The sequence below is a fragment of the Amblyomma americanum genome, chromosome 6 (genome assembly GCF_052857255.1).
Source record: "Amblyomma americanum isolate KBUSLIRL-KWMA chromosome 6, ASM5285725v1, whole genome shotgun sequence".
Lineage (NCBI taxonomy): Eukaryota > Metazoa > Arthropoda > Arachnida > Ixodida > Ixodidae > Amblyomma > Amblyomma americanum.
In genome coordinates, this window is record NC_135502.1 from 19,055,508 (window position 1) to 19,077,233 (window position 21,726).

The 21,726-nt window shown below is 51.2% G+C and overlaps 1 protein-coding gene across 1 annotated transcript in view; it reads right to left on the minus strand.

Moving 5' to 3' along the window:
* Positions 1 to 1,370: 1,370 nt before the first annotated feature.
* LOC144136405 (B-cell lymphoma 3 protein homolog) overlaps positions 1,371 to 21,726 on the minus strand; it is a 28,410-nt gene continuing 8,054 nt past the window's right edge. The window contains exons 2-5 of the mRNA XM_077668690.1: positions 13,762 to 13,870; positions 8,111 to 8,312; positions 6,902 to 6,990; positions 1,371 to 2,627 (exon numbers count right to left, since the gene is read on the minus strand). Coding sequence (XP_077524816.1) covers positions 2,427 to 2,627; positions 6,902 to 6,990; positions 8,111 to 8,312; positions 13,762 to 13,870 — 601 coding nt within the window. The 3' untranslated portion in view covers positions 1,371 to 2,426. The remainder of the gene's footprint in view (positions 2,628 to 6,901; positions 6,991 to 8,110; positions 8,313 to 13,761; positions 13,871 to 21,726) is intronic.

Genomic DNA, 21,726 nt, shown 5'->3' on the forward strand with positions numbered 1-21,726 from the left:
TGATTTGAGGGATATGGGAGAGGCCTTTGTCCTGCAGTGGGCATAGTGAGGCTGCTGCTGATGATGATGAAAGTCCTCAAATACAGGCCAAATGCTTAAGGGGCTCTGAAACACCTTCCAAGGAGAGCACATCAACTCGCTCAGTCATTGCATTGTGTTGTCATGAACAATTGAGCCAAATAAAATTCAGAGGAGCACTTCATTCGCCTTATGTGCATCAAGGCGAAAGCCTGTGTTATCCTGTCGAGCTCTCTAGACCGCTTCTGATACTCCATTAATTAACTATGATAATTTGATTATCATAGTTAATTGTGATAGTGATTGCCTGGCATTAGTTAATGATCAGTTGATTATGTCAATTATCGATGACCTTGGAAGACATTTGGTTTAGTTGACAGGTGGAGCGGACACTTCTTGTACTTGTTTCGTGCGGACAGGTCCTGCGCGCACTGATTAGGCAAGAAAGGCTTTCACCTTAATACACTTCCACATGTAGCAGAGAACCCACAATCGCAAAGTTGGCATGCCCTTCTGGAGACTTTTTCATGCTCGCACCCTCCTCTCCGTTGCGCACTCCTGTGCATACCAGTTCATTGGTGGCTATTGGTTAAGACTCTTCCAGACGTCGCGGCTACCATGGCTGCAGTCAGTAAGGAGTATAGCTCCGGTGGGTCAGGAAGTTCCGCCCTCAGCGGTGGGGCCAGCGGAAGAGTGCCGACCTTGCGTGCAAAAACGGACGAGCAGAGGAAAAGGCACGAAGACGCTGAAGTTCAGATTTTGACTATAGATAACTCAGCCTCTGTAAAACGCGTAAAAAGAATATCCTTCTTGCTGAAGGATATTCGTGAAACGACATCCTTTCACGTCCCAGGCATACTGCAACTTTATTAGAGCCCCTTTAAGGGCTCTGGTCGATAGTTGGGCGATGTGTCGCATTAAGAAATGGAGCCATTGGTGTATTATAATCACATAAACAAACTGATCATTTAACTTCTGCACAGTGGTGCCATATGTTTGAGTATGTACTAACTGAAGTTAGTATAATGTGAATAAGACTGCAGCAACCTGGCTTTGGTCACTAGATTTTGAATTGCTGTGAGATTGAGTTAATTACAAGTCTAGGCTGTGCTCAACTACCTTTTTGTTCAGGCGCCTCTTTCTTCCTTTCCTCTTTCATTCCCTCCTTGATCCCTTCCCTTGCAGCACAGTTCAGGTGCCCACCGAGATGTGGCAGACAGTTACTGTGTCATTTCCTTTCCTCAAAAACCAATTTTCAATTTTTTCACTTTGTTCTATTTTACCCATTCATAAATAACCTGTAGCAATAACCAAAACATGATGCTTTAAGACCGAGACACTCCACCACACACTGACAGTGCCTGGAAAAAGTTGTTTTAATGCTAATAAATATGATGGTGCCAGTGCAGTTCCACACAACAGAATCACAAGCACCGTCGCCCCACTTAGGATCACAAAGCACTTTGTGGAAATACACTCTGGAAGGACTGTTGGTATGTCCTCACTGTCTGTCATTAGCCTCCTGTCACGAACTGCGGCTGCACGTGTCAGCCAACAGGTGAGGAGCATGTAGTCTTCACCTGAATGCATTCAGTGTTGTCTGCAGTATGAAGACGTATGTGGATTCTCACTGGGTTCTTTGGTCACCTTGCTTGCAGTACTTTCTGAATTGCAGTAACTGCTAGGTCAGAGTTTCTCTGAAGCTTTTTCCCAAATGTGCTTGGCTTGTCCTTGTCTTCTGATCTTGTGGTTGACTTTGTGAGGATGCCTGTATGATTCCATGTCAACATTGGTAGATGGGGAGAAGATTCAGGATCAGATGCTTCACAAGAAGGTCAGCACAAAGAATCCAGGAGTGACTTTTTGTATATGGTGGCACAGTTGGCAGTTTCACTGGCACAGAGTGTGCATGATGTGGGTTGCAGTGCTTCACTCAGGTGTTGCGTGCTCCTGTAGGCCAGGGTTCTTCAAATGCAGCAGTTGCGGAACTCCATTGTAAAAAAAAAAATCCATGCATCTCTTGCAACCGTTTCTGAAGGCTTGCAGACCGAGGCGCCTCTTATGTGATCTTGTGTCGGCAGATGACCGTTGCAAAGTTATTTTTCTCCCGCAGATGGCCCAACAATCTGCAAACCTCCATATTTTGAACAGAGTGCATTGGATTTTGGAACGCGTTGTACGAGCGCGTTTCGCAGCTGGTACGGTGAAAAGAGCCCTGCCTGCCGTCAGCTCGTCGCGTTGGCACTTGGTGGTCTGGGTTGCTGCCCGTTCTTGAGTGGGGCACGACGGACGCGAGACGATGGACGTCGCGGCCGTGCCGTTGTTCCTTAGCGTGTTTGGTGGGCACACGGGGTCGACCCGTGCTCTTCCGGTGTGTATGCGCATCCCGGCAGTTGGTGCCGCCCCGGTCAGCTGCAGAGCGAGGACGCCTTGCCCTGCTGAAGCAGCGGCAGGCAGGAGCTTTTGGCTTCTTTGGCGAGCGCGAGGCACGAGTGTCCCGCGTAGTCTTGGGCCTCTATGCTGGCGCCGTGCGACACAAGCTGCTTGACTAGGTGCTCGCGTTGCAGCGCGATGGCGTGGTACAGCGGCGTCCGTCCGCTTCTGCAGTCCTGCACACCAAGGGAAACAACGCCGTTAATAAAGCAGCTACGCTTCTTAGCAATGAATGGCTACAGCTAGCTGGCGTGGACAATAAATGAAACCACAGTCTTCGATCACGACATCGAAACCCTCCTTTTGATTACACGTTTCGAAATCCAGCGCACAGATTGGTTTGAAATTGCATTTGCACATAGTCACGCCACCTGTGTGAAATATGGGCATTGCTCTAACGTTGCAAAACTTAATGGGCCACAGAAAGGGGTGCTTGAGCTTGGGTTTAATATGCTTGCACTATGTAAAGTACAGGCCAACGAGTGTCCATGCCGCGTACGAGACCTCAGAAGCGGGCGGGAAATTTACAATACATTTTTAAAAATTCCCGCTTTCGCACCTCGCGGTGCCGGGCTTTCGCACGAAAACCTGGCAGACGACGTCACGTCTTGCAAATGACGTCAGCAGCCGGGTTATCATTGGTTCACAGCGCCAAATTATTTAGGACGTCACGCGCTACCGCGGCCACTCCGCGTGCGCCGCAGCCGGCGGAGGTAGGGAAGGGGCCGAGTGAGTGCGGCCGCCGTTTTAGCGTGCGAGAGAGGGAAAGGCGCGAAGTCGCAGAAGTTCAAATCTTGTCTGCATATAATTCAGCTTCCACAAAACGCATTAAAATAATTCTTGCTGGGGGATAGTTATGAACCGTCGTCTTTTAACATACCGGACATATCGCACCTTTATTGAGACCCCCTTTCTGGGTCCCTTTAAAGGGACTATGCGATAAATTAATTGAGGTTTCGTAAAGCAGACGAGAGATGAAAGGACTTTCATCATCATCTGCAAGCAGGGACACTCGGAGTGGCAAGCATCGATGCGCCGCTTGGCCCAAGCTCAAAGCGTACGGTTTGCCACCGCGCAGCAGTGACCGACCGCTTCTTGGTTTGGTGTTGAAGTTCGCACCAGAAAAGACAATATCCATATTATCAGGAAGACCGCCTAATATACTCTCGAGCAGCGACAAAGCATGCCTGCCCAAGTAGCGAGCTTTCAGCAACGGCGCCGCCCGCGGTTGCACCGGCCTGCTGCTGCCTGGCTGCCTAGGTCGTCGCTAGGCCTATAGCTTCTGTCGAATCGAAGGCGCAGCGGGCGCCGCTTCGGGAGTCGCCTGCGCTATATTAAAAGGTACACTCTTAATATCTCTTTGCTGTCAACAGCATAACCTCGCAATAAACTGTGGTCAATTTCCGCGACGCCTTCGGCAGCGGAGCTAGCGGACAGTTGCGGGCGTCAGGCGAGCCGGACAGCAACGGCGGGCCAGCGGCAGCTGCGAGGCGATTGTGGCAAGAAATTTGCTCGTATCACAGTTGGAACTTCTACCAGCAACTCGGTATTTATCAACGATCCTCTATAATGATATATATACTTCACATTTCTCTATACCAACGTTCATGATTTACGCCAAAAACCATCTTAAGCTCATTTTTATGACCGCGGCCGACGGGATTCAGGCTAGTCGGCCCGCCAGCTGGCTCGCTACTTCACGTTCGCACCAGAAAAGACGAAACAGCCATGCTATCAGAAAGGCTGTCGGCTATATTCGAGCAACGATAGCATGCCTGCGCAAGAGCCGAGCTTTCGCCAATGACGCCGCCTGCGGGAGCGCCTGCGACGACCTGCGCTGCTTACCGGCTGCCCTGGTCGTCGCTAAGCCTAGCTGGTTTCGCATTGGTGCCGTAGATGAGGGCGCTTCGGAACTAGCCAGAGCCGTAATAAAGGAACTACTCTAGTCACTTTGCCTTTACTGCGAGCCCGTCCTATAGTAAAGTTGTGCTCGATTTCCGTGACGCCTTCAGCAGCGGATCTAGCAGACGCCAGGAGAGCCGCACCAAGCAGCAGCAGCAAGCGGCTGTAGGATGAAATTTCAGAAATGATACATTTTTCACATGAGAACGTAAATCGAGTTCGTGTTTGGTTAATGTTTTTGCCCGGCGGCCGATCTCGCGAAGACCTGGTCGCCAGACTGGTTTTTGTCTCCATCGCCGGTCTCCAACCATGTCGCACTGCGAAGACTGCCCGAGGGGCTCGCGCGGCGGCTCGAGCAGACGACTTTCACGGCTACCGGAAGTGTGCCCGTGACGTCGTGGCTGCCGTGGCTCCAGCGAATGACAGCGTGTGGTGGCCTGCCGACGTCACGGAACTAGTGACGTATATGTTCACGATTTACTTTCAAAACCAGTCACTACGAAAACACGAATCGGCCCGCGAATTTTAAAAGCACGGTTTTTAAAAATTCATATCAAATTGCCTGCTCACTTCCGAACACTCATACTTGGTGTGGATGCTCCTTAGCATCATTTCTAAGCAATGAAAACATTTGCAAGCGACTTTTAATTCATTGCATAGTCCCTTTAAGAACGGCACAAAAAAAAAATAGCTGGCCACAGCTCATATTCAACGCCTCTGTCGGCTAGCTAACCGCTACAGATGTTCATATTTCACACTGATTTTCGAAACTGACACGAGATATTGTTCTGCCTAGCATAATTTTAGTTTATTTTACCACTTGCTCTAATGACTTGGCGCAGTACAGCACGATTTTTCATGCTACGCGTGAAGCCGTAGTTGTAGCGAAAAACAAATTCCTGCGGCTATTTAGGATCAAGCCCTTATTTGTACTCAAACTAAGCACTGCAGGCGCAGCACTCTGCGTGTAAAACGGCAGACGAAAACTAGACAGGGAAAGAACCGGTTCGCGTTAAAAAAAAAAAAAATTCCTGGAGGGAAACGGGAGCACTCCGACGTGCCTTCCATAAAAACTGCATTCCTGACGCGATGGCTCCAGGAGAGCTGTGGGGCGGCATTTCTCTTGGGAAATTGTGCTTTTGCAAGCGACTGCAAAGGCTGCCCGACACAGCGTGACGTCGGCCTAATGTTACGCCACGCGTGTTTACCGGCGAGTGCGATAAAAATGGCACTGCCCACTAGACACGTGCAGAGAGAAATACTTTATTACTACAATCACGTCCGAGCCGTCTTCTCAGTCATCGAAGTAAGCCGTACAGCTAGCGTAAGCGTACGTGCGATCTGCGCGCTTTTTAGTTCACGCATGCATTTACGCTGCCTTGAGGTGAGCTTGAAATGTGCTTGGTCGGACAAGGCCGAACACTTTTTCTACACGTTTATCCTCTTCTCAACTTAGCCCCTTACCTACTTCTACATCTCTAACGACTGCGAAGAGCAACAATGTCAGAGAAGTACGTCGCGGAAGTCGATACCAGGAAATCGTTATCTGGCCGCCGACTAACGGAAGTCTGCTATGTCGTACGTGCCACTAAAGGCTGCACACTTCAGGGCTGCAGCCACTGCGCGAAAGTTCTACAGAGATGGGATTATGCCGCCATACATCCCAGCTATGCCGTGAAGCAAGCTTGAAGTTGGACGAGTGTCCCAATTTTAACCTTCCTTTATTACAAAGTTTTAGCGTACCGGAAAGGTACTGGCGTAGACGTATGCCGGTTTACCGGGCGTTTTCTGCGCACGCGCAGTGGCAAGGGAGGTGCGCGGTAGGGCCACTGCGCATACGCAGCCGGCATCCAGTAATCCGGTATACGTCCACGCTAGTACGTCGCCGCTACGCTAAATTTTTCTGTATCGACAAAACATCGCATTCGCATTTATTTCATCGCCTGTTACTACCTGAGTGGCGGGTCAGGACACAGAGAAATGAAGAAAAAGACCTCGCAGTCAATCCCATTCTACTTGCGAGATGTCATCTTTGTTCAAGCCGGGCCGCATACGTCATGGACCAACACCACATGAACGTTTAGACCGTGAGTGGGGTCGTTCGGAGACCCAGGAGGCCTGCGGGCCTCGAATTCTGTGGCTAAATAAAGTTTTTCTATCCATACATCCTGCAGCTTGGTAGTAAAGCAAGTGCAAAAGTGTTGTTTTGCGAGTTTTAACTCTATATTAGGGGTAAGCATTTATGCTTGCACACGAACAAAATATATCTTTCTTATGTTTTCCCTGACTGTGGCTCCACTTCACCTTTCGTGTTTGTAACGCACTTCATTTTTTTTTCTAAATTTACGGACGCTATTCACTTAGAAAGCTTGACTCGTTCAGCCGTGCGGAGCGATCCTTCCGATCACGTGATCCGTGGACGACGAATTGTGGGTCGCCGAATGTAGTCTCTTGGCGTTTTATTCTCCGTAACCCTCTCTCTTCCCTTTGGCGTCAGGTTGCGAACGGCGCAACTTTAAATGGAGAACAACAGAAAATGTATACTTACAGGAACATTTATATCACAGTTGGCCTTGATTAACAGGCTGACCGCTTCCGGCTTATTGAGCAGTACTGCCAGGTGCAGCGGGGAGTAACCTGCGATAAGATGTGAATAAGTAATGCCTCCTCAAAACACATCGAAATGGGTGTGTGCGGTTAGTACGCGCAATGCGCGCGTATGAAGATGCCAGAAAACTATCACCTGTTTGTAATGCCGCCTAATATAAAATAGGCGTACGTTAATGCCTCACTTTATCCGTCTTTCGAGCTTTTCGGTTATTTGCAAGCATTACAAACCTACGTTTCGTCATTCTTGCCTTGCGTAAATCTCAACAGTGGCGGGCGCATGCGTCTCTGATGCCCCGAAGCATGTTAATTCACTCTCAGGAGGAGTTTCTCTAATATCTCACGTGCTATCTCTTGGCATTAATGAATTTATGAGATAGGCCAGCAGTACACCAGCAGTACACTTGGTGAAACGTAGCGGCTTCGGCATTTTCTCTCTACTCGACCCGCCCGTTCCTTTTCCCGCCAAGCTTATGTGCGCCCCTCAGTATCAGAGAAGCATGCTACTCCGGCAATGCGGCGAAGACCGCTTGGTAAACTTGGGCGCGAGCGCAGCTAATATGGCGCAATCACCGCCGCGCTGTCGATGGGCGCTGGTGTACATGGACAGGGGCCAAAAAGAGAGGAGGAGGAGGAATAATCTCTACTGTGAGCTACGACTGTGTTTTTTAGCGAGACGTAGGGGGGCCATTCCACCGATGTGTAGAGTCTGACGTTTGGAAACGCGCTAGTTTACCTCAGTGGTTGCGTGCAGTTTAGGCTACGTTTCAATCTCGTATGTCGTAGAAATATAAGCGACTCACGTTCCTGATTGGTCTATCGTGACTGGTAGCCTGGATCAACGAAAAAAAAAGGGGGGGGAGCGGGCTTTCTAGCGGGTGTTCCCCAGATCCTTATGCCGATCTCTTTTCCACCTGCGCTATCGCCTCTAAGCAAATACGTATTTCACGGAGGGCTATTTTCGCCTGAGGGAAACTACTCCCGAAATACGTTTTTGGTATTAATTGATGAAACGGGCGCGCAAACGTTTCGGATACTTTCGAAATTCACGTCCGTCATAACTCAAATCGGTTTCTGCAAGGATTGCAAGTTCCCTGGAAGTGGCGGAGAATGCGCTGTCGCTAACGAGGGTGGGCGAGGCGGCTCTCACCGTCAAAGTCGGGCACGTCGACGATCTTGGGCGCGAGCCGGTGCGCCAGCACGAGCCGCAGGCAGCCCAGGCTCGGGTACTTGAGCGCCAGGTGCAGCGCCGTGTTCCCGTTGCGGTCCCTGAGCAGTACCGAGGCGCCCTCTCGGAGCAGCACCTCGACGGCCGGCTCGTTGCCCACGATCAGCGCCAGGTGCAAGGGCGTCTGCTTGGCAGTGAAAGGAACCACGTGTCACGTGCACAGCCGTGACGTTCGTCGCGCTAATGCAAGTCACTCTAATGCAGCCGGACGTATTTTAGGGCAACTAGAAAGAAAGCAAGCTCGTCCTTTTTCTTGCCACCATGTTTCTGCTTTGCTGCCCGCAAATTGCCGACGTTTAGTGAGAAAAGGAAAAGCGCGGTAAATGTCGCACTTGTAGTGGACAGTGAAGCGCGCCGTACTGGGAAGGGATGTAGGAAGGAGTGAAAGGGTACAGAGAGAAACAGGCGCCGCAATTCGGTCACCAGGGGATATTTTACGTCCACTGACATCGCACAGTACACGGGCGTATTAATTTATTTATTCATTTATTTTGCATTTCGCCTTCATCGAAATGCTGCCACAATTCCATCCCGCCGAGCGGCATGATGCAGAGCCACCACGGAGGGTACTCTTTTGGTGTTTCGCAATTGGTTCAGGGGGTGCGCATGAGTAAAATCTTGTCGATTCGTAACAAAAAACCAGCACCAAGCTGCCATCTGTGATGTGTTTGTTCCTCCGTCAAGTTTGCTATTGCGTTCTCCGTAAAATTGCAATTTTATACAAACGAGGCCAGTAAAAAGGTCGTCTTCATGTCCTGCTTATGTAAAACGTCATGCCGTGGCCCATCTGAGCTGCTGTTTGTAAGGAGTAGGCAGCAAGCTGCGCGCAAAGTAATGTGCCGTGAAACTGTGTCGCCTAAAGTACCCCATCTTTTTCCTCTTTTCAACTTTGTGCCAATGAACGCGGACACAGCACAGGAGTGCGTCTTTCCCCTCATCGCGCGCAGTAATAAGAATGTCCAGGCTGCTGTACTTCAGCTTCAGCGTGAATGCAGCACTTGCATATTAGAGAAGAACAAAACACTGTAGGCAATGCTACAGTACGATCAGCAACGCATTCGTTCAAATGCATCCCAATTTACAGACTGTTTTTTCGCACTTGCAGGTGCGCGACGTTGTACCAAGTTAAAATGGTTTGGTTCGTGTGGGTTTAACGTCCCAAACCGACTCAGGCTCTGAGGGACGCCGTCGTGAAGGCCTCCGGATAATTTCGACCACTTGGTGTTCTTTAACGCGCACTGACATCGCACAGTACTGGAGCCTCTAGCATTTCGCCTCCATCGAAATTCTGTTGCCGCGGCCGGGATCGAACCCGCGTCTTTCGGGTCAGCAGCCGAGCGCCACAACCACTGAGCCACCGCGGCGGCCCCAAGTCAAAATGGAAGTTGCTTAAGATGAAGTTACACGTTTTGCAGGGTTCCGGCATATTTTTTTCTTTCTCTTGCAGAGTGGTCCTAGTTCTTTCATCCTGTTTTAACTAAATGTGGTCGAAATTCAAACAGGGATCCCACTGCTGATCAGGTCACGCACTCTGCAGTCAGCTAGGGCTAGAGTGGGCAGTGGTGGCCAGCTACGGCCACCACTGCCCCCTCCCAAACTTCTACGTGGTAGCGACAAAAGTTGTACGGCCTTTCCTTCATTTTTCCCCGCACCGACCAACATCACTTTTCATCCGCGCTTACGCGTACTTGACAGTCACTAAACCGCATTCGACGCTTGAGTGGCCTCGCCGCCGCGTTATAGGCTCTCCCGATTACGTGAAAAAGCATCCCGGACATACTTGTTGTCCAAGTTGTGTGATAAGCATTCAGCGATCTTCCTTCCCTCTCCCCCGGTGGAATAGCTGCCGCGTGAAAGACTTCCCAGCGGAAGCGCCTCTCGTTCGTTCACCGTGACCCGGCTCGACGCTGGCACCGCCGCCGGCCCCGATCTGCTTCCTCTCTCTCTTCCAGATCTCTCTCTCTCTCTCGCGAGAGTTGTACGCCAGCTGCTGCCGTAGGGTCAACAATCGCCGTTGCGGCGGGAAAGCCCCATTGTCGGACCGGAGGAAGCTGCCGAACAGCGCTCTCTCGCCGCTCATCTCGGCAGGGCACGTTGTTGCTCTATCGCCCGCTTTGTTTGTTATTCGTTGGGAGTGGCAAAAAGGGGGAGGGTAGGTGGCGAGTGCAGTGCGTGCCCGTGTTCCCAGTCCACGCTGAGTGAGCGTCTGCCGGCGCCGCCGCAAAAAAAAAAAAGAGAGCGGCCGAGCGCTCGTTTTTTCGATCGTAGCCGCCGGGGGAAAAACCCTGGTGTTCCGCCGGCGCTGCTTTTAACAAAAGAGAGGTTCCGATGATCGCGCACCGCGCACACTGCTCGCTGCTGTGGGAACGAGCCAGGCGCCGAGCTGAGTGCGCCTGCCGTCTTCTTTCTTGTTTTATTTATTTATTTTTTCAACTTCTCCCTCGCCCGCCGCGTCTCTTCGCTTGAACCGACTTTGTGTCGCCGCCGGATTTTCAGCAGCGCCGCGTGAATCCCGACTCCTTGACCTCCGGCGTCGCGCTCGGCTGAACGCAACGACGCTCTTCGTCAGAGCGGCGACAATATTCTCCCGAGAATTCCGCCTTTTCTTTCTCTTTTTCTTGTCAATGCCTTCTTTGTCAGCTTACCCCCTTAGCCACCGGGGCCGGCGTCTTCTTTGTTTCTGTCCCCCCCTCACACGCACACACACTTTTTTTTTTTACTTTTTTTCCCGTGACCGTCGAGATGCATGCCTACGCTTTGAGTGGCCGCCTGGGAAAATCCGACCGTTGCGTTGTGGCGCTCGGCAGGGAGTGAGCGATTGTTGATCAAGATAACGCGCTCGAAGTGCCGGTCCTCTTCCGAGTGCCGAGGCCTACGAGGGAGTGGGTGTGAGGGAGCTCTCCTGTCACGATGCTTTCCCATCCAGCGCGTGGCTGCTGCTGTGGGCTAACATTGGTTTCCTAGCTGGGTTTTACCCTTTCGCCCCCCTCCCTGCTGCTTAACTTCTTTTTTTTCTCTCTGGACCCACCGCGCTGTAGTAACCCCGCTGTAATGGGTCCGTGTCGCGGTTAATCATACGCCGTTCCGGTCCACCCAGCAACGAAGCGCACACACTGTCGCCGGCGTAGCCTTGGCGCGATGAATTACCGCGGGAGCAAAAAGTGCGCGCGCAAGGTCGGCCGCCAGCTCGGTCGTAGCACGAGAGTGTGCTGAAGCGAACAATGAATTGTTTGTCGAAACGATGGGTCGCCTCAAAACGGGATGTTGTTGGTCACCTAATCCATTATCCCGGCTCTCAGTTCTCTTGAATGCATCTCGCATGTAGCCTTCGAAACAGGCGTGTCGGCTGTGAAACCATGTAACCAATTACGTCTTGCTTACGTGCAGGAATTCGCCCCTTTGGACGAGCCGAAGTAATTGAAAAATCCGCCTTGCAGTCTCCTGGCGGGGCCCGACTTCCCTTCTTTATTTATAAATACTATATGCGTGGAAGAGTTGTTTGCGTCTTATACAGCCGATGCCGATCACTCATTTTTACTTCAATTTACGCAGGACCGCTCTAAAATAATTACTACTATAGCGTGACAAGTGAGCACGTGCTCGCAACTTTCTACTCAGTGTGGACTGAAGCTAACTGCCCGTTTGGCATCGATATTTATTACGAATAGCCAAAGCGGGCATCGGCCACAGCACCTATCTTGCTGTCTACAGAATTTTATTTTTTGCGCAAATAACGCGCATGGGTAGTAGGGACGCTGCAGAAGCAGTGTCTACGAGATTTTAAAGATAAACAAATAAAAGAACCACTCCGCCTGCGCTGTTGTAAGGAATAAAAGGGTAAATTAAACTGCATCCCGCTAATCTTACGTTTCTGACGAGAACGCTTTGGGTACACCCTAACTATTCCTACCACACACTGCCATAAAGCATTTGACTTCCAACCGTTGCATGGTAGTTCTAGGAAATACGTCTTCTGACGTGACAGTCGTAATAGCTGTAGCGGAAGTTGTTAATAAATGAACTCGCATGATTTCACATGCGTATATTTCGCAGCATTCACGTTTGAAAAAAAGGCCCGTTAGAGCGAGCGACAATTTGGCACATCGCCCTTCTTCGGGCGCCGGAATTTTCATCTCATCTGATGTGGCTACGGCCGAGTGCACCTGCTAGTAAAATCTCTAGTCGGTTTATACACGTTTATTCTGTAAAGTGGCATGGCTTTAAACGCGGGAAAATCCAACACGGCCCTCTGGCTGACTAAAATAACCGTATACGACGAAGCTCCAACTTTTTTTCTTCGTCTTTCTCTTTCCCATGTCCGTGCTGGCGACAGGCGCGTTTTCTGGGGCAGTTGCGCAAATTCTATGACCAGGCGCAGGTCACGTGACACCGCCGCCTTTTCGCCTTCGCGTACGGCGTATCGAGGGATGCCGAACCGCTTGCTCGAACAGACTGCTCCTATTTCACTTGAATACTTCGGGTACAACGACTGACTTGTATCCTGATTGAACACACGCAGAGCGATATTTGCATATTTAGGAGGCAAGTAACACCGTTTAAGCGTTTGCATAGGCGTTGAACATGCAAGGCTTGTCCAGGAGGTACAACGTAACCGCACTTGAGCTTCCCTTTTCGTTTTCTTTTTTCTCCTCTAAATGACCATGACACGTCACAAGCGTAACTCTATCCGGGTCATTTTTAATGAACCAGTCATAAGTGCACAGGTATTCTTTGTTTCGTTTGCCTGATTTATAGGAACAAATAACCAGGCAGGTGTAGCGTATACTGTTCACAACACTATTTTTTTCCTTCGTGTTTGGGAAACAAAAAAGTACACGAACAATGCACAACCAACCTGCAAGCTGTTCGAGCGAGAACGATCTTGCCTTTGTCACCTCTTTGTTTTTGTTAGCTGAACGAGTAAGTCAGTGCGCACTAGTGTTATCAACGAGCTGTATGAGCCTGCCAGATGACCAGGTTGTTATTATAAGCCGGTGGGCTAAAAGCCTCTGTGTTATTTGCCTTTAGCTCAGTGCCGGTATTTCCAACCGGTGTCTGGACTGGCATCATGTATCCCGGTTTGAACAATGCTCGTACGTGCGTCAGTTGCACAATCTGAATGTTATTTTCTAGTTTGCAACCTGTTTTGTTACCCTGCATGCTGCATTGTCCAGTTATCCTACTCCCTCGGACATACTTTTCGCTGCGCTATAATTTCGCCCCCCCCCCCCCCCCCCCCCCCCCCCACCTTCAACACCTTCATGAAGAAACTACTGTAGTCGTCAAGCAACCGCGGTTGGAAACACGCGATTATAACAGCGAGGTCAGCAACAGGTTGCTGGCAGCGCGTATTTTCAAACTTCTTATTTTGAACGAAATAAATTCTTTAAATCATGTTCTGATATTTCAAAAAGACGTTCTTGTGTTCAGTGCGGAATCACTTTTTTTTTTTTTCACTTTGGAAGTGAACGGAAGCAGGCGAATCAGCTGCTGCCACCAGTGGTCAAACTAGGCGGTGCACCTCGAAAGCATTTTCGCCGCGCGATAGACGGGCTGCTGCAGCATGCGCTCACCTGTCTGAGGCTGTTGAGGACGTCGACGCTGGCTCCCGCTGCCCTGGTGAGTCGGCATAGCCGCTGAACGAGCGCGATGTCGTCATGGAGCACGGCGATGTGCAGGGGCCTGCGCGATAAAGGCGGAGAAGTGAACAAAGGCCGTATACACACAAGACCAGACATCGCTATACGACTCGAGCATAACAAGACCCTCTAGTCTTGTGCTGTAATGCTGCGCCATCCTGCAATTTTAAGCTGGAAGTGCGCAGTCCAGCATTAACAGGTCAAAAGAAAACGACTATTTTGGTGATCTGCAAGTTGCATGTATATGTGGCATTCGCTATACAACGTTTAAAAGACTGAAAACTTTCCTCCTACGGGGACTTTTTTTTTAAAATTACATTTCAACATGGCTATTAACGTTAACACGTCCTGGGGCCACGCTTTCGGTGTGAAGCACGCCTAATTGCGACCTCGTGCGGTATTTTAACGTGCTACTAAATCTTAATGCACGAGCAGTTAGTGCATCCATTTCGTTGTTTAAACTTGGCGGGGTATCGAAGCAGCGACTTTGTGCTCATCACAGTCACTGAGCCGCTGCGGCGGATAGACATTCCTGTTCAGAGACGCAAACACTGGCAGTGCGGGTGATTTCGAGAGGAGCTATGTAGCATCGCAATCGCCGGGCCACGCTTGGGAGATCCTGGCCGGAGGTTGCAGCCCCAGGCGTGGTCCGTTCCGCGTCCCTATTTTTCTCTCGGTGGTTTCCTAATCGAACAAAGGCGTCCCCTTCGCGCTTGGCCTCTCATGCGCTCTGCCCGACTCGAAGACTCCGCGTCCTGGAGCAGACCACTGGGAGGCTACACGCAGTTGCGCACGGAGGCGGTTTTCCGGTGCACGCGAGTGCGACGCGGTTGCTCACTGGTATGAAAGGACAGGCTCTCACAAGTGACTGCTTTTCCCCGCGCACATGTTTCTCTAGAAAGATAAAAAAGAAATCTTCAATCCGTGTCACCCTTGAGAAGTTGCTCAGTCTCCTCTGAGAGACTAGAATAACGGCTCACACCTTAATATGTTTAAGCATCGCAGCGGCCCTGCTCAGGGGCTGGGCCCTTTTGGTCAAAATAAAGGCTTTCCTCTGTACGGCAGCTCCCGTGTGTGCTTGCACTGTTATGACAAAACTAGGTCGTCCACAAGACGTCTCCCTAAAGCGAAAAGGGGCCTTTAGCTATTTTTAAATAAAGTCAGACATCCTTTAACGCAGAAGAAATACCGAAGCTGAATGCTCAGGCACTGTGCGTGAAGGGTGTGTAACCTTTCATAGAGGCAAGCCTGAACTGCGCTTCAGATATTGTGAAAAAAAAAAAAAACTCGGCATTTTAGATCCTTCGTCGAACAAAAGCAGAGCTATAGAAGCGAGCTTGCTGCTTGGTGAAATCTGTTGCTTCGACGAAGACGGGAAAAGAAAAGAGAGCAAAGGATGGAATAACACCGAAAAGACCCGAAAGGGGGTGTATAATGTGTGTATTTTCCCCGATTACGGCATCCGAGCGCGGGGGGGTGCCACTCTCGCGCCGTCTCCTTCGCTTGCGTCACACGCGATCTCCGCGTCAGTGTCGCGTGGCGGCGGGAGACAATTGAGCGCCTGATGACGGGGGGGACGGGCGCTAGTGTCTTTGAGACCCGCGTTGTTCCCCCGCATTGGCAGGAAGGTGTACCGGTGCGTGATGGATGGGGCTCTCCCGGCTGGCGCACTAAACGCTATAGATATGCAGTGCGCCACTGGGTCACACGCCGTGTAAACAACTCGACAGATCGACGAAGGACGAGGAAGGTAAACAACTCAAGCGCCACTCTATTGTGCGGCTTAATACGCGCCTCTATTGAATGAACCGGCATGAGGAAGAAAACAAAACAAAAATATGAATATCTTCGTCAGCTCTTGCATAGCTACGCCACTCTGCGCGCCAATCTGTAACGGGGTCAGAGAAGGCATTAGACGTCTCAGTGGCTCGAGCTAGCTGCAGGCGTTGACCTTGTTGACTGCAAGCCCCTTGCATGTGACGTCACTCTTAATGGCGGAGGCGCGAAGTTGACTTTTTTCAAGCGGTCAAACGCGCAAAAACGCGCGGTCCGTTGTGCGTGAGCATGATCGCCTAGTGTTACATGCGTGATATGAATTATGGAGGCGTTATATGAAGCGCGTTTAGAGCTAAGCGAACGAATCTGACAGGCGCTGCCGATGTAGGTCGACGGTTGCAACAACCATAAAAGCACGTGCTCGAGGCAACGGTTTTTCAGTAAGCCGTATGCACGCAAAGTGCTTCTTTCATCGATAGGCTTTTGGCTTATGTGAGGGGTCAATATCTTGGTACGCGCTAGTTGGTGAATCATCATGGAAAGCGGCAGCGTGAAGCAACAAGGACGAAAGAGAGGCACGAGAAGTATACATTTCAGCGCTTGTCCTGTGTTCTCGTCTCTCTCTCTCTTTCGTCCTTGTTGCCTCGCGCTGCCGCTTTCCATTATGTGAGGGGCTTTGGCCATACAGTGGCAGCCACCTAACCTACGTAAGTACCTGTTTTGAAGCGAAGTTATCAGCTTTTGTTCAACCGGTTCCTCATGCACTTGAACACAAAAAAGCGATCGAACCACGAGTGCACGGATAAAGAAGGCTTAAGAGCTCTTAGAATTCTCGCTATATTAAACTGAGCTCGACCTTCAAAAGAAGATGGATGGATTCCATCTTCCTTTGTGTTATTGTTATTTCAGCGCACACAATTCCGAGTTTTCCCAGAAGCGACCGTTCAGTGTGTCTCTGGAAGACGCCTTCACCCCGTAGCTCGCGAAGGTCGATGCGGGTCCCAGTCTCAGCACGCATATATTTCTCCGAAGCTTGCCTGCCTTGCCAGGCGACTAGCCGCGCTACAAGCCACGCTTCAGCGGAAGCAAACATTTAGGTTGCGCGGCACAGATTAGCTGCTTGAACGTTGTAATTTGAGACTGCAAAAGCGCTTAAAGGCTCTTGCTAGTTTTCCGCACGTTCAGCTTCATTCGCTTCGTTAACCTCCTATAGCGTTGAAGACAACATTGCCAGATGACTTGATTCATGTACTTGTACAGACGACAGCCCAGCTATCGGCGCAGCATAGGTAACTATGGTCTTCGTAAAGCCGGTCTGTACAATTTGAAGACGTTCAACATGACAGTATATCGTCACAATGACCGTGGGCTGTCTGGAGGAATCCCTATTCCTATTCAGGACTTATCGACGGCAGGTCTCTACATCATCAAGAAGCTGTCTTCTTCCCAGTTTCAGTTCTCATTAGAGTATGATTATAAATCCGATGAGTTCGAGTGTTACATGCGAAACATGACGCCGGTCTCAAGAACAAGACGCAGGCGTGGGGATGGTTGCGGAAAGATGCCTGGCTACGTTGTCAGCCATTCTGAGCTTCCGTAATCTGTCCCTGCCATTTCTTCTGGGGCAATATTTCGCCATGGCACGCACAGCCGAGGCACGCATTTTTTCCACGCACTAGTTCCGCATCTTGAGTGTGTTTGTGGCCCGCCTTTGTAGCATAGCACAGGATCTGCTCGGCCATGTGGCTCCCCAAACTACATGACGGTGCGACCGTTCCTTTGGTCTGGACCTAGGTTACCGAGTTGGTGCGCGTTACTTTATGGTACGCGAGGCTTTGACCGCTGGGGATCGAGGTGGAGGCGCCTATCGGCTCATATACCAAGTGGTATTGTGATCAACAATAAAATCGAAACTCTAAAATGAAAGAGCGCAAGACCTCTCGTTCATTTCCTGCGCAAAATGCCTGGAGAGTTTTAGCGTAGTGTTATCGTTTATCGCGTCCGGCCCCGATGGGCCAGGCGCAGGCTCTTCCGTGTGCTCCCTCGGGGCCACCTGCGCATACGCTGTTTGCGGCGGGCGGGTTGCGCTATAGCTGAACCCTTCACAAGTGAGTTTTTGAGAGTCGCATTTTTATTTGCATATTTTTTCGTTGTTGGTACATTTTTGTCACGTGCCCTCCTCTATCTCGTTGCACGAACCGGCCCACCAGTACCACCCCTGTTGCGCGCCTATTTACATGTTCCAAAATTAAATTAAGCTCAGTGCGCAGCATCTTTCGTAGCACTATGGCATCAGCTGTCGGCGAGCGCGACTCGTCAACTGCGTGCTTGAATCTCCGGCGGCGCGCGTCTCCGGCAGAGAAGAGAGGCTTCGGCCGCCACGCAGCTACCGCGGCAGTGGACGGCAACCTCGACAAAACCCGTCGGACGGCGGTGTGGTGCGGCGGCCGCGCCGCAGGGGAATCCCCACTCCACCACCTTGAGCGTGCGTGCAGGCATCCAATCTGCCGGACAGCGGGCGGCTTCCTGGGGCGCCGCTCACAAGAGCTGGCCGGCCGCGGGGTGAGGAGGTGCGCGCGAGCGGAGCAACTGGACGGACCGCCCGCCGATTTGTGCGCAAGCTGCATCTACACTCGCCGGTGGTCGCAAGTAACAACGCGGGACGCGGTGGTGTTGAACAATAGACGCAAACTTTCTGCCCTCAAAACTGAACATTTCATGCCGATGAAAGCGTACAAGTTTGTTGCTGCTGACATTGAATATTAGCCTTTCATTCGTTCCTTTTGATAATACGGTAAACAGCGGTGTAGCTATAGCATTGCGTTGAAAACCAACTTCGCTTATTAACTGCGCATGAGCAACGCTGACTGCGCATAAGCAGTTGGCGCCTAGCGGCAGGTGACAGGGCGTCTCGCTCTGCTAGAACTTTCTAATATCGTTTGCTAAATTGGCTGGCCCAGGAGACATTCAATGGAACATTCAGTGGAAAAGTTGTACTATGCCGATAAAAACAGTGATGACATTGACAAAAGTATTTTACCTGCCTCGTCCACTGCAATGATTGGTCGGCCCTCATGTTCCAGCCAGAGGCTTTCAGCAAAACAAAGTTTCGAGAACGCGACCGCTTTCTGGATCGAATCTCCTTCCAGCATTGCGGACATAGAAAGCGCGGCGTCGGATGGGGGCCGAGGTCGCTTGCGTGCTCCGATAACGATTGCGGGCATGCCAACTTCGACGCGCGATATCGAGGGCCGAGAGCGCGGCTACGAAAGCGTGGCTTGTCTGCATTATCAGGCGTCGTTGTTCTGCTCGTTAACTGGTCATCGCGCGTATTGTTTACAGCCAGGACAGAGAGAAAAAAGAAAAACAGCTTTCACGGCTACACAACCTTTGCTGAAAGCGCAGCTTCAGAAAAATCTGTCACGTTGAACTTTAGGTGGCTCTAAAAAAATAGAGATGCCTGTCTTTATTACCTGTACACTCTTCGCTTCAAACGAAGGTCAGTTAGTGCAAGCACTGCGCCGAATAAAATGACCACAGAGTTTCTGTCCCGGCTATTGAGCCGGAGTTTGCGTGTTCGAACCCGGCCGCGGCGGCCGCGTTTCGATGGAGGCAAAACGCAAAAAGGCGCCCCTGTGCTGTGCGATGTCAGTGCACGTTAAAGATCCCGAGGTGGTCGAAATTATTCCGGAGCACCCCACTACAGCATCTATTTCTTCTTTTCTTCTTTCACTCCCACCTTCATCCCTTCCCTCACGGCGTGGTTCAGGTGTAGACTGAGATGCGAGACAATTACTGCGTCATTTTCTTTGCTCAAAAAGCAATTCTTTTCCCTCTCTTTCTCCCACGACTACTCCTTCTTTCTATTCTTATATGAGCTTTTTTTTTTATTCGAAAATGAGACTGAGCTTCATTATTGTGCGGCGGGGAACAGTACCCGCAGCTCTCTGCGCTACCACACTTGCAACCGATGACGGCTTGTCTCCATGCGCGCGCCGCCCTAAAGAGTTCCCCGGTGCGTCCTCGTGTGACAAAACTGCTACGGCCACTCCGAGCAGACAGAGCGCCCCTTTGGGATCCGCCGCTTTTGCATCCTCGTTCCACACACCTGTCATCGCACAGCCGCTTCCTCCTCAACGAAACGAGATGAAAGCTCGTCTTCGCTCGGAACCGCGAGCATTACGAGAGAGAGATAATAAGAGAGGGGGGGAACGCGCAGGACAAGACGCAAGGTCAGCACCGGGTACGCTCGCCGCCTTCACGTTTTGTTGCAGTGCTTGGCGTGACTATCGCCCGACCATTCATGCCTCCGCCGCTCCGCTACGCGCACATCGCCGTGTCTTTCGTTGTAACGCGCGCTCCCCGGGGGCGAGGGACGGACGGAAGTTCTCGGCGCGCTGATGTCACGGCGACAATTGCTATACACACTGTAGGAGGGAGTCCCGTGCTTAATGACAACGCTGGGATCGGGGAAAACTTGGGGCCAAGAGACGAAGCTGCTTGCGAGCGTAACGCGACCTAACCACGAGACGATGAAAATACAAGACATGCGCTTTCGGCCGGCTTCACGCGTATTGCGAAATAATAATGGAAGAAAAAAAACCCAAGCATGTAGGTAAGAGAAGGAAAATTAAATTGTTACCTCTTACGAAAACCTCGCGCGAAGTTGCACGCACTTGCGTATGTGTAATACGATTCGTAGGCCTGGAGGCAGTAACAGCACGCATCGACTGAGACGAACCTAATTGTTTGCACACGTGCTTCACAGAAGCTGCGCCTTCCTTCGTATCACTGCGAGAAGTAATTGACGGCGAGAGTAACTTGTTTTTGAAACCCATGCTTCGTTCGACGACTACGGCGCAGGTGACGAGCCAGAGTCACCTTAACGAGTTTGTTTCGCGATCTTGCATGAGAGCTCCTCAATATTGCTCTCGCAAGCGCCCAAGGATGGCGTACCGCTCCTGATTCATTTTGCCTTCCACAAGGCTACAAGATCTCGCGCATGCGCACACTCACACTGCACCACTCCGTGCCGAACCCATTTGTCCCCTGACATAACAATAATGCCTAGAACAGAAGTTATAAAAGTCTTTTCTCGGTGCATTGCCCAGAATACGCGCGCATGTGTAGCTCGAGCGATACGAAGCACTTTCCTCCTTGATACAGGCACCAAGATGTGTCATTTTGACGTCCTAAAGATACAGAGCGGTCCATTATAGGTGGCCAGGAAAGTGTTCTACCAACTTCTGCCTCTTGAACTTCTTCACAGTGTGTATCGAACCAGTGCACGGAGATTTTCTGCATCCCCCAGCCCCGACCCCTTTTCCTTTGAGGAAGGGGAGGACGTAATAGGGATACTTAGAATAGGGCGGCCCTATCGATTACGGCGATATGGGGAACAGCGGGGGCGCCAATGCGCAGAGCAGTAGCGAAATTAGTCGAGTGCGACGACAACTGAGCCCTCCCGGCGGAGAGTCAAGACACGGTGGAGGCCTTCCGAGGCGGTATACCGTTACGCAAGACGGCGGCACGGAGCACGTGCTCCGTATACACACACGGCGCTCGAGGGGGCACTCCTTTCTCTCGAGCGAGCAGTTCAGGGCCGCCTCGTCGTCTCAACACCCTCTCAATTTAGAGGGTGTTGTCTGCGCATTGCCGCTGCTGGGAGAGTCCCCCCCTCGTCGGCGGTGACGTCATTTCTTCTTCCAGGGTTCAAGGAAAGTGCTGCGTCGCGGGGAAACCACCACCGGCACGCGGACGCACGCGAGCGGCTTCTCGGAATCGCCGCCGATGGCAATAATCGAACGCGAAGCTGGCGATGTCTTAGGAGATAATGCAGGGCAGGAATCATATATCTCCCGACTATTCCTTCCTCCTTGTTTTCTCTTTTTCTCACTCTCTCTCCTCGCGTATTTGTTATTCGCCACGGACTGCCGGACCAGGAAACTGCCAGCGTTGAAATCGAACGCGGCTCGTGCGCACTTGCGGCCAGCGAAGGCCGCTGTCGGAAACGTGCGCCGTGGCCATTTTCTGAGCGCGGCTTCGCGTTTCTCCGAAGCCACCCGACGCCGCGACTGCGCGGTCGCTTCGGCACGCCTCCGGCTTGGGGGAGGACGGGCACTG